Genomic DNA, 13108 nt, shown 5'->3' on the forward strand with positions numbered 1-13108 from the left:
ATGAGGATGAATGACAAGCCAGGAGCCTGTACAGAGCCCTGCCTGTCCTGTCCTCACTTCCTGTATTTGGACTCCTCACAGGCAATAGCTGCAGGGACTGCACATTTTCACCCATAAATATACACATTTTTTAACCAATGTATAATACAAATATACATATAATTGTATTATCTACATTATATAAAAAAGTTTTTGTTGACGACAGGTACACTTTTAAATTCGCTGATTGTAAAAATAAAAATAAAACTCCCTTGGATAAAGCAGTCAGCGAAAAACGTGTCAGGGGTATGTATGGTGTATCCTTATTTTTGTTACCTATGCTTTGGGGGTCTTGCATGTTCACTGTATATTATTTTTTTTTTAGCATTCTGCTACTTACTCTTTCCTACCATATTGGGGTTGATACTGGGGTCAGTGCACATTATTATTTTTTCGCCACCCCCCTTTCTGCTCTTTACATGTTGACTCCATTGGTGAGTGTGTCTTACCTACACCTCACTTGCATATTAATTGTACGTTCACTATATTAGCCACCTCATATCTTGTATTTCATGTACTATGTATTTTATAATATGTTTGTTTTATATATATATTTTCAATAAAGTGAGATTTTAATGATTCAGTTTGGCGTAACATATTTTCGGTTATTGCTAAGGTGTATTTAGGCAAAGGGGAATCAAAATCTCCATATAGTCATCAGACTGTATATTTTGCAAGCAAAATGAGCATCAGGATCTAATAACAATCTCTTTAGTAGATAAAACCCAAGAATGTAAGCAGAAAAAAACATGCACCTTTTATAGGCCTCAGTGGTACAAGGAAGCTCATGGAAGAGGCTGACATGTGCACACCTCCACTATTTATTAAGCTAAATACAGATTCATGAACTTTAATTCCACCACTGCCATATACTGATACATTTTTGTTTGTGTTTAGTTTGTTTTATTTTTTTAGGAACTTTATAAACTAATAGTAGTGTTTTTTTTTCTCTTTTGCAGCAGTCGGACACAAGTGCAAGTTACCTGAGAGCTGCCAGAGCCGGTAACTTAGAAAAGGCTCTAGACTATTTGAAAAATGGTGTGGATATCAATGTCTGCAACCAGGCAAGTACTTTACATTCTGAAATGACATTTGTGGTGACCACGGGGTGTTGCAGTGTAGGCAGCGGGATCTGATGGAATTAACCCCGGGAGAAGGATGCTGTTAACCACTAGTGTTCGTGACGCCAGGATGTGGTTGTTTTGGTACAGGGCACCGCTGACAACCAGCCCAAAATCGGCATGCAATGAATGAAGGTCCACAGCAAGGATTTGAAGCAACTTGAACTTTTACTTAGAATAGGTGGATAACAGTCTTCACAATTAGGCAGTTTCCACAGAGGTAACCGGGATACAGGGAACCTCTCAGGCTTGCTTGGACTTGTAGTTATTGTGATAATGCAGCAGGCCACTGTGCTACTAGTATTACTTTAGCTGGGTAGTAGTCACTTGATTTGTAGAAGTAGTTTTGACTTACAGTTCAGTGAGTGTGCATGGGGTTCCCATACAAACAACAGGAGAGAATGCTGTCTACAGCATGTACTCTCTCTGAGAGCTAGGGTCCCATTTCAGAGATCGTAGGGGGGGCTCAGCATTTGGACCTTTGCAATCAGATACCTGCCCCTAGCCTATGGATTTTCACAGGACAACCCCCTATAATATACAGTATTTGTTTTCATCTTATGTGCTTATAGGGATTATCCTGAATGAAAAAAAGGATCATATTGTTGGGATCCATGAGCCTGTTTCCAATCATTTTGAAAAACAAAGGCTTTGCAGTGATCTATAGATTACCGACCCCCTTTGAAGTTTGTGGCTACCTTAGTTATTTAAAATAATTGATGTAACTTCTTGTTTCCATAATTATGGGGAAATAACTGTGTCAAATAAGATAAGAAGCTCTGCAAAAATTTTGGGAAAGTAGTGGCATCAATGCCCCCCCAACTCTTTCCAAACTTCTTCTGACATGTCTAAATGAAAAGTTAACATATGGCTACTAGTTCAAAAAACTGAGTACACAACTCTTAAATATTACTGCATGATGAAATACTAAATCTCAGTTACTGGGTAGAAAGAAAAGAGTAGGGGTCCAGGACAGAGCTTTGAGAGATGGCACCAACGTGGTGAGGTTGGGTGGTATAAGTAGTTATTAGAGAGTTCCAAATTATTAATGCCAATGAACAAAAGGGATTGTATTAGGAAAGGAGAGTGTGATGGTGTAGAAGGCTGATGATAGGTTTAAGAGAAGCAATATGGGGTATCCAAAATAAAAGAAAGTGAAGGTGGTTCACAGATTTGTTATTATTCAGTTCATAGATTTGTTATTATGTACATGTTCTATAATCATGTGTATTTCTTGTTATCAGAATGGGTTGAACGCTCTCCATCTTGCATCCAAAGAAGGACATGTAGAAATAGTCTCAGAGCTCATCCAACGAGGTGTTGATGTGGATGCGTCTACCAAGGTTTGCATCTGATTTTATGCTATAAACCCAGTTTACACATTAATGACACAATTCCACCATTTGGTTACATGCCTCAGGCTGAATTAGTACAGCACAATGTCCCCTTTGGTCACTTGGAGTTGAGGTTGTCTGCTACCTCCCATGAGCATTGAAGGAGTGGTAAGGGGGCATTCTAAAGCAATGGTGAAATGTCTCATCACTGTGGCAGGCTGGTGCAATAAATTCTTGTAGGGTTACAGGCAACACGTCTTGTCCTCAGATATACTTAAATGTACTTTCTCAGTTACATACTGTATAGCTTTTGCCATTTATTATCTCTAGAAACTGTAAAATGCTTCTTCCTGAAGTTAAAACTGTATTGATATAAATTGGTGTCTTCATGTTGCAGGGAAGCCCTTAACTTTCCTAAGGCACCAATCACAATCAATACAGCTTTACCATTGTACATTAAAAGTTCTCCTTGATCCCATATTGTTTAATATTAAGTAGATCAACAGACTGGACATATATATATATATATATATATATATATATATATATATATATATATGGACAGAAATGATATACTTAGAAAAATAATGCCAATTCCTGCTTGTAAACACTGCTTGCTTGTTTTCTTGCATAGCTCCACATGTATTCCTTTTATATGAACCATTGTTTGGACCCATAGTCTGACCATATGTATTAGATACCTGTCAGTCAAATGCTTGCTTGGCCAACAGCTATCTTCCCCAATCCCCCATACACCGGCAAGCTCAGTTCACTTCTGGTGGTGGTTTATCTCTCCTGACAACAAAAGAATTGGACATGTTGAAATCCAACATGCCTGACCCATCTCCGTTTTCATCATCTTTCTATTTTCTGGGGCTAGTTAGAAGGTCTGATCCAGTAGGGTGTGCTGACATTAATGTAATGTGTATGGCCATTCATAGACCCAATGATAATCATAAATAGTTGTTTGTCGATTAATGCACTAATGCTAATTATATACAGTGATTTTTAAGAAATTAGCACATCTTTTAAAGGGGTTCTCTACTTTGGACTATAATTATTTGCTAGTAAGGTCTCTTGACAATAAGCTGATCACAAAGTGTCTACATGCTGGGACCCCCTGTGATCGGATAAAATTTGTTGTAACACCTTGCAGTAAGTGTTTAGTTTGCCTGCAGTGGCACCACATGGGAATTAGCATTACACTTTTGGGGGCATTTTCATTGTCTTTAGAGCTGTTTTCATGTAGATTTGTCTCTATTTAGGCGCAGCGCTGCACCTCAGGCAATTTTTTGCGCCTTTTCGATTTACACTTTTTTTTTTTAAATGTGTACAGACCAGCTGTTGAGGTAATGAATTTATCAACTGAGACTTTTTGTGAAAAGGCGCAAAAAAACACACAAAGCCACTAAAAAGTCTCTAAACTACACCAGCCCAGACTTAGCTTAGCTTTTTGGTGTATGTGAAGAGTGGAATTTCAGAAAATGTGTACCTGCAGCCATTTAATAAATTTGGCGTAGTCACGCAAAAAAACATGCAAAAAAAAAAAAGTACTAAAAAATTAAGTATATCACACATACCTTGGTAAATGCCCCCCCCCATTGTGTATTCAAATGAGTGGGTTATCTACAGGTGAAATTTGAAAAATAAGAATATTGTGCAAAGTATTAATGCAACTTAAAAGGTCATAGTGAAAGAAATGTGTTCTGGATCCAGCAATTCCAAAAAGCATCCATGTTGCAGTGTGTCACTGGCTAGGTGGTGTGATGTGAGTGACTTCTTGCAAGATTTTATCATGTTGGATTACAAATAAGAGTTGATGTTTTACGGAATTGCTGGATCCAGAACACATTTCTTTCTATCAAGCTGGGCCAGGCTGAGGATCCGCACAAGACCATTTGGAGGAGAGCTGAAGATTTTTGTTCGTTCATTTGAACTTAAAAGGTGAAACTAATATATGAGAGAGACCCATTACATGCAAAGCAAGATAGTTCAAGCCGTGATTTGTCATAATTGTGATGATTATGGCTTACAGCTCATGAAAACCCCAAAGCACCCCCCCCCCCCCCAAGTACTATGATTTGGGGAGCCATGTCATCTGCTGGTGATGGTCCACTGTGCTTCATTAAGTCCAGGGTCAACGCATCCGTCTACCAGGAGATTTTGGAGCACTAAATGCTTCCTTTCCTTTTAAGTTGCATTAATGAAATACAATGGACTTTTGCACGATATTCTAATTTTTTGAGTTTCACCCATATGTATTGCAAGACAGGTCCTCCAAAACAAGAGGTGCTCTCTATAACCTGTCCCTTACCCTTCTGAACAGAGGATACCCCTCTCCTAACTTAAAAGTCCCAAATAAGGGGTATGAAAATGAATTCTTTAAAATAGACAATTACTTTTAATATGAGAATAATATATTACAGTTATATTTTTTATCATGTTCTTTTTTTGCAGAAAGGAAACACAGCACTTCACATAGCATCATTGGCTGGACAAACAGAAGTTGTAAGAATTTTGGTAACAAATGGCGCAAACGTCAATGCACAGTCACAGGTAAGCTTTCAGATGTGTTGTATGCACTTGTTTATTCTGCTATAAGTATTATTACCAGGTTTATTTTAGCATAAGACCACCAGAAAAAAGGAGAATAAGGAATTGGCACTGAATATGACACTGCTAATATACTATGATTGAGTGAAAATGGAGCATGTATAAACCAGGTAGGATAACAGGAGGTGCTTAACAAGAAAAGAATGAAGATTCCAATGCATGAGATACCAAGAAGAATGAAGAACGGAGCACTCACCCGGCACGTATCCTGAGGAGGTGGCTGATCACCGAACGGGGTCTTCAGCAGGGAGGAGGCAGATGAAATGGGGGGGGGGGGGGAGCTCAGAGGCCTGGTGAAGCACCAATTGGCGTGATACGGACCGTGGCTGGCGCCTCCCTGCTGAAGTCCCCGTTCGGTGATCAGCCACCTCCTCAGGATACGTGCCGGGTGAGTGATCCTTTCTTAATTCTTCTTGGTATCTCATTTATTTTAGCATATATTGCACTGGGGCTTCAATGCCTAGCATGAAAGCTTAGATTCTTACAGATAATACAAATATTTTTCTTGCAGTGGTGAGGGCTCCATAGCCAAGATTAGAGGAGACATCACATTTTGGTACTGAATACAACACCTCAAAGGTAGATGAAGAATAGGGTGCACTTACCCACCAGGATCTTCTTTTCATATGCTTTATTCATAAGAATTAAAACAGGACAAGTATACGATATCCCAGTGGAGTATGGTGCAAGGCAAACTCAGCAGGAGCGTCGCCACCTCAGCCACGGTCAGGTGGATATGCTTCCGCTCAGTCATGTTTTGCTTCTTAAGAATAAAGCATATGAAAAGAAGATCCCGATGGGTAAGTGCACTCTATTCTTCATCTACCATTGAAGTATTGTATACAGTTACTCAGATCTGTTATTAGTGAGTCGCACCACTGCAGGACTTTAGTAACGAAGCTGACAGTCCTGTCTCAATCAGGGGATAGGGAAAGCATAATATTGTGTGGGTGGTGCCTGGTGAGAGACATTTTGGTACTGAACTTTGCCACTTGGGAGAATCTGTTTATTTCACCATACTCTTTACATGATCTGTGTGCCATTTCGAAACCCTTTCGAATGCTAAGAAAGTAGTTTCTATGTAGAGAAAAGTCTTACACAGGTACCCAATAAACAAAGTGAACAGGACCAACCAAGCCTAGGCCTCTATTCAGGAAGATCCTCAGAACAGCTACATAGCCTGCCTCTGTTAACACCCTTTCAAGTTTAGGTTGTGTATTGTTTTGAAGTAGACAGTAAAATTATAACTTGTAGCCAAGTCAAGCGATAGAAAAAAACATATTCTTATTGGGAAAATCCGTTCCATGTTCACCTATGTAGCTCAAGGTTGCATTGGACAGGCAAGAATGGAACCACAGACTTTATAGTTTTTTTTAGAGATTAGAGATACCTCAGGACACTTCAACAGTATACACATAAAAACCACCTGCTACTAGTACCATTTATTATAGTGTTGTTGTCACAAACAGCTGTATTTTAGCATTTCTTTGAAAATACAGTGGGGCAAAAAAGTATTTTGTCAGCCACCAATTGTGCAAGTTCTCCCACTTAAAATGATAAGAGAGGCCTGTAATTTTCATCATAGGTATACCTCAACTATGAGAGACATAATGAGAAAAAAAAATCCATAAAATCACATTGTCTGATTTTAAACAATTTATTTGCAAATTATGATGGAAAATAAGTATTTGGTCACCTACAAACAAGCAAGATTTCTGGCTCTCACAGACCTGTAACTTCTTCTTTAAAAGTCTCCTCTGTCCTCCACTCATTACCTGATTTAATTGCACCTGTTTGAACTTGTTATCGGTATAAAAGACACCTGTCTACAACCTCAAAAGTCACACTCCAAACTCCACTATGGCCAAGACCAAAGAGCTGTCGAAGGACACCAGAAACAAAATTGTAGACCTGCACCAGGTTGGGAAGAAACAGCACAGCTTGGTGTGAAGAAATCAACTGTGGTAGCAATTATTAGAAAATGGAAGACATACAAGACCACTGATGATCTCCCTTGATCTGGGGCTCCACACAAGATTTTACCCCATGGTGTCAAAATGATCACAAGAACAATAAGCAAAAATCCCAGAACCACACAGGGGGACCTAGTGAATGACCTGCAGAGAGCTGGGACCAAAGTAACAAAGGCTACCATCAGTAACACACTACGCCGCCAGGGACTCGAATCATGCAGTGCCAAACGTGTCCTCCTGCTTAAGCCAGTACATATCTGGGCCTGTCTGAAGTTTGCTAGAGAGCATTTGGATGATCCAGAAGAGTATTAGGAGAATGTCATATGGTCAGATGAAACCAAAGTTGAACTTTGTGGTAAAAACTCAATTTGTCATGTTTGGAAGAGAAACAGTGCTGAGTTGCATCAAATGAACACCATACCTACTATGAAGCATGGGGGTGGAAACATCATGCTTTGGGACTGTTTTTTTGCTAAGGGACAGGACGACTCATTCGTGTAAAGGAAAGAATGAATAGGGCCATGTATCATGAGATTTTGAGTGAAAACCTTCTTCCATCAGCAAGGGCATTGAAGATGAAACGTGGCTGGGTCTTTCAATAGGACAATGATCCCAAACACACCACCCGGGCAACGAAGGAGTGGCTTTGTAAGAAGCATTTCAAGGTCCTGGAGTGGCCTAGCCAATCTCCAGATCTCAACCCCATAGAAAACCTTTGGAGGGAGTTGAAAGTCTGTGTTGCCCAGCGACAGCCCCAAAACATCACTGCTCTAGAGGAGATTACATGAAGGAATGGGACAAAATACCAGCAACAGTGTGTGAAAACCTTGTGAAGACTTACAGAAAATGTTTGACCTCTGTCATTGCCAACAAAGGGTGTATAACAAAATATTGAGATTAACTTTTGTTATTGACCAAATACTTATTTTCCACCATCATTTGCAAATAAAGTATTTAAAAATCAGACAATGTGATTTAATGGATTTTTTTTTCTCATTATGTCTCTCATAGTTGAGTTATACCTATGATGAAAATTACAGGCTTCTCTCATCTTTTTAAGTGGGAGAACTTGCACAATTGGTGGCAGACTAAATATTTTTTTTATCCCCACCATATGTAAAATAACAATTTGAGTTTGTCAAAATAATTTTGTACATTAAAGGGGTTATCCAGGAAAAAAACTTTTATTTATATATATATATATATATATATATATATATATATATATATATATATCAACTGGCTCCATAAAGTTAAACATATTTGTAAATTACTTCTATTAAAAAATCTTAATCCCTTCAGTACTTATGAGCTTCTGAAGTTAGGGCTGTTCTTTTCTGTCTAAGTGCTCTCTGATGACACGTGTCTCGGGATCCGCCCAGTTTAGAAGAGGTTTGCTATGGGGATTTGCTTCTAAACTGGGCGGTTCCCGAGACACGTGTCATCAGAAAGCACTTAGACAGAAAAGAACAACCTTAATTTCAGAAGCTCATAAGTACTGATAGGATTAAAAAAAAAATAATAGAAGTAATTTACAAATCTGTTTAACTTTCTGGAGCCAGTTGATATATATAAAAAAGTGTTTTCCTGGATAACCCCTTTTAAGATATATGAGACAATCCAGTCATCTTTGTGTAGTGTAGAAAAGTGGATCTATTGCTCATCACTCAAAATAGGATGCACAAGCTAAATGTCAGAAATATATCATAAATTACCAGAAAAAAGGAAAATCTTTGTCAAGTTAGCAGTGAAAGAAAAGTTGAGCTGGCGCCGTGTGGGAGATGCCCAACCACTATTGTGTGGGCTACATTAATATTCAATCATATAATAGGACACAAGTTCTCTGAATCTTCGACTTTTTTCAATATGGCCTTTCATCAGATTTGCTAACTAGTCTGGAAATATATTCCAGTATTTGAAAATGTTTTAGGAGAACTCAACAGAAATGGCATAAGAGAAAAATAACAACAATCCTAATAATAAAATATAATTATCCTATCTAGTGGAATGACCTCCTAAGAGTAGTATGTCCCTGGTAGCGAAAAGTGTCTGTGTTTGGTTACAATAGCAACACTGGATGGTAATAGAAGGTTTACAATTTAGTTTTGTAACATCTGCGCTCCTGCCAGACATGCTGGCTGTGAGCACTCTCTTGTCATGTCCCCTCTGCCGGCGGGGCTGGGATTCACATGGCAGGATGGGCCTGCATGCGAATCCCAGACCGTCACTCACCTCCCTTGTGTTCCTGTCATCGCAGCCCCGGCGCACATGCCCCCGCCTCCTAGGGAGCACGGGTGCCGGAGCACTTACATTTAAAGGGCCAGTACTCATTTATTTGTCTACACCTGCACCCTGACTTTAAGTATCAGCTCCTCCCTTTATTCCCTGCCAGAGCTTTGTTGCCTTTGTGCCCTAGAGAAAGCTACTGTGTTTCTGTGTTCCTGATATCTGTGTACCTTATCCTTGTTCCGTTACCTGAACCTGCATCTGTGCCGCCTGCCCTGACCTACTGCTACCTTGACCATGTCTTGCCAGTTTCCTTTTGTGCTACGCCACATCACAGCAACCTGTGTGGATGAGTCATGCCAGGGGTAGCGACCTTGGTGCCGCCTGCTGCAGCAAGACCATCCTGTTTTGCGGCAGGCTCTGGTGAAAACCAGCGGCACCTTAGACTCCGCTCTCTGGCACGGCTCATGTCATCATCCACACAGGCCCAGAGGATCCACCACCTGCCGTTACCCTTACAAGTTTTTTTATTTTCATATTAAATTTCTTGTGTTTTTACTTCATGTTCTTGAATATAATTTACGGATATCCAAAACTTTTAGCGCTTTGGACATATAGTCATGGCCGTAAATGTTGGCATCCCTGAAATTTTTCAAGAAAATGAAATATTTCTCACAGAAAAGGATTGCAGTAACACATATTTTGCTATACACTTTTTTTATTCCCTTTGTGTGTATTGGAACTAAACCAAAAAAGGGAGGAAAAAAGCTAATTGGACACAATGTCACACCAAATTCCAAAAATGGTGTGGAGAAAATTATTGGTTCCCTTAACTTAATATTTGGTTGCACACGCTTTGGAAAAAATAGCCATCCCATAGCCATCAATAAGCTTCTTACACCTCTCAGCCGGAATGTTGAACCACTCTTCCTTTGCAAACTGCTCCACGTCTCTCTTATTGAAAGGGCGCCTTTTTCCCAACAGCAATTTATGATCTCTCCACAGGTGTTCAATGGGATTTAGATCTGGACTCATTGCTGGCTGCTTTAGAACTCTCCAGTGTTTTGTTGCCATCCATTTTTGGGTGCTTGTTGACGTATTTTTTGGGTCATTGTCTGCTTGAAGACCCAAGATCTCTTGGTAATCCTCAGACTTCATGATGCCTTGCACACATTCAAGGCACCCAGTGCCAGAGGCAGCAAAACAACGCCGAAACATAATTGAACCTCCACCATATTTACTGTAGGTACTGTGTTCTTTTCTTTGTAGGCCTTATTCCGTTTTTTGTAAACAATAGAATGATGTACTTTACCAAAAAGCTCTATCTTGGTCTCATCTGTCCACAAGATGTTTTCCCAGAAGGATTTTGGCTTACTCAAGTTCATTTTGGAAAAATGCAGTCATAGAAACATAGAATGTGTCGGCAGATAAGAACCATTTGACCCATCTAGTCTGCCCAATAATCTGAATCCTATCAATAGTCCCTGGCCCTATCTTATATGAATTATAGCCTTATGCCTATCCCTATCTTATATGAAGGATAGTCTTGCTTTTTTATGTCTCTGTTTCAGCAGTGGGGTCCTCCTGGGTCTCCTGCCATAGCATTTAATTTAAATGTTGACGGATAGTTCGGGCATACACTTATGCTCCTTGAGTCTGCAGGACAGCTTGAGTATCTTTGGAACTTGTTTGGGGCTGCTTATCCACCATCTGGACTATCCTGCGTTGACACCTTTCATAAATTTTTCTCTTCCGTCCACGCCTAGGGAGATTAGCGACAGTGCCATGGGTTGCAAACTTCTTGATAATGTTGCGCACTGTGGACAAAGGCAAATCTAGATCTCTGGAGATGGACTTGTAACCTTGAGGTTGTTGATATTTTTCCACAATTTTGGTTCTCAAGTCCTCAGACAGTTCTCTTCTCCTCTTTCTGTTGTCCATGCTTAGTGTGGCACACACAGACACACAATGCAAAGACTAAGTGAACACCTCTCCTTTTTATCTGCTTTCAGGTGTGATTTTTATATTGCCCACACCTGTCACTTGCCCCAGATGAGTTTAAAAGGTGCATCATATGCTTGAAACAATCTTATTTTTCCACAATTTAAAAAGGGTGCCAATAATTTTGTCCACCCCATTTTTGGAGTTTGGTGTGACATTATGTCCAATTTGCTTTTTTCCTCCCTTTTAGTTCCAATACACACAAAGGGAATAAAGATGTGTATAGCAAAACATGTGTTACTGCAATGCTTTTCTGTGAGAAATACTTAATTTTCTACATTTTCTAGAAAAAATTCAGGGGTGCCACCATTTATGGCAATGACTGTATGCACCTAAAGAAACCTCTACCTTACAAGCCTCACATAGAAATAGAAGATCCCATGAATCACAGATACAACACTGCAAGCTAAAAAAAAAAAAAAAACACAAACAAAAATAAATAAATATATATATATGGGGTACTGTGTTCAGAGTGTTTGGATATGATCGTGACGCAGGGCACCGTTAACCTACACGATCCAAGAATACAGCAGCTTCTCCTGGAATAAAGATGTGTATAGCAAAACATGTGTTACTGCAATGCTTTTCTGTGAGAAATACTTAATTTTCTACATTTTCTAGAAAAAATTCAGGGGTGCCACCATTTATGGCAATGACTGTATGCACCTAAAGAAACCTCTACCTTACAAGCCTCACATAGAAATAGAAGATCCCATGAATCACAGATACAACACTGCAAGCTAAAAAAAAAAAAAAAAACACAAACAAAAATAAATAAATATATATATATGGGGTACTGTGTTCAGAGTGTTTGGATATGATCGTGACGCAGGGCACCGTTAACCTACACGATCCAAGAATACAGCAGCTTCTCCTGAGCCAGGTGCGGGATAATAAATACACCGATGCCTTGTTACGGATAGCTGTCTCTTTACTTTGCTGGAGGTAGCAGAAATTAATCAATACAGACTTCTGTGCAGAGGGATGGGAAGAGTGGAACCCGGGAGCTTATAGCCTTGCTGTGAGTTGTAGAGGCTGATGAATGCAGCTTTAACCCCTTAAGGACCAAGGGCGTACAGGTACGCCTTTGCTCCCTGGTACTTAAGGACCAAGGGCGTACCTGTATGCCAGTGGGAATTTTTGTCCCTGCCGCGCGCCGGGCGGGGACCGGAACGAGGTGACTGCTGATATCGATCAGCAGGCACCCCGCGCCAATGCCCAGGGGGCTCATCAGACCCCCCCCATGCAGGCGATCGCCGAAAATCGCAAGTGAATTCACACTTGCTATTTTCGGCTATTCCGGTGATGCGGGTCACGTGTGACCTGCTGACCCGGAGATATATATCACCCTCTGTATCTATGGGGAGGTGGTGATTTCGTCACCCCCCACCCCCCAGGAACGCTGCTATTGGCCGGACAGCCAATAGCAGCCGGCAGGGGAGGGGTGAACGTGAAGATCGGAGCCCCTCATAGAGGAAGACCCCCCCCTTAGAGCAGGGAGAGAGTACAGCCCCAGGGACAGGTAGGGTTAAACAGTAAAGTAAAGTTAAAAAAAAGTGTAAAAAAAGTTAAACATTTTTCCCCCCCCTGACTCCCTAATAGGACCTAAAGGGTCCGCCACAATTTTTTTGTGTGACCCGGGCCCTATTAGGGGTTCAGGGCGCTGCATTTGGCCCCCCATTATTTTTTTGGCTGCAGCGCTTTTTTTCCCCCCATACAGTTACAGTTACACCAATCACACACACTACATACTCACCCCCCCACACACACACACACCCACCACCCCCGCCACCAAACCCCC

General features: G+C 40.5%; 1 protein-coding gene across 4 annotated transcripts in view; it reads left to right on the plus strand.

The window, feature by feature from the left end:
* The window catches only part of ANK3 (ankyrin 3), a 332095-nt gene that overhangs the window by 100352 nt on the left and 218635 nt on the right, over positions 1–13108 (plus strand). For all 4 annotated transcript variants that reach the window (XM_056529886.1, XM_056529883.1, XM_056529885.1 and 1 more), the window contains exons 2-4: positions 999–1103; positions 2405–2503; positions 4952–5050. In XM_056529886.1, coding sequence (XP_056385861.1) covers positions 999–1103; positions 2405–2503; positions 4952–5050 — 303 coding nt within the window. The remainder of the gene's footprint in view (positions 1–998; positions 1104–2404; positions 2504–4951; positions 5051–13108) is intronic.

Source organism: Hyla sarda, chromosome 7 (genome assembly GCF_029499605.1).
Source record: "Hyla sarda isolate aHylSar1 chromosome 7, aHylSar1.hap1, whole genome shotgun sequence".
Classification (NCBI taxonomy): domain Eukaryota; kingdom Metazoa; phylum Chordata; class Amphibia; order Anura; family Hylidae; genus Hyla; species Hyla sarda.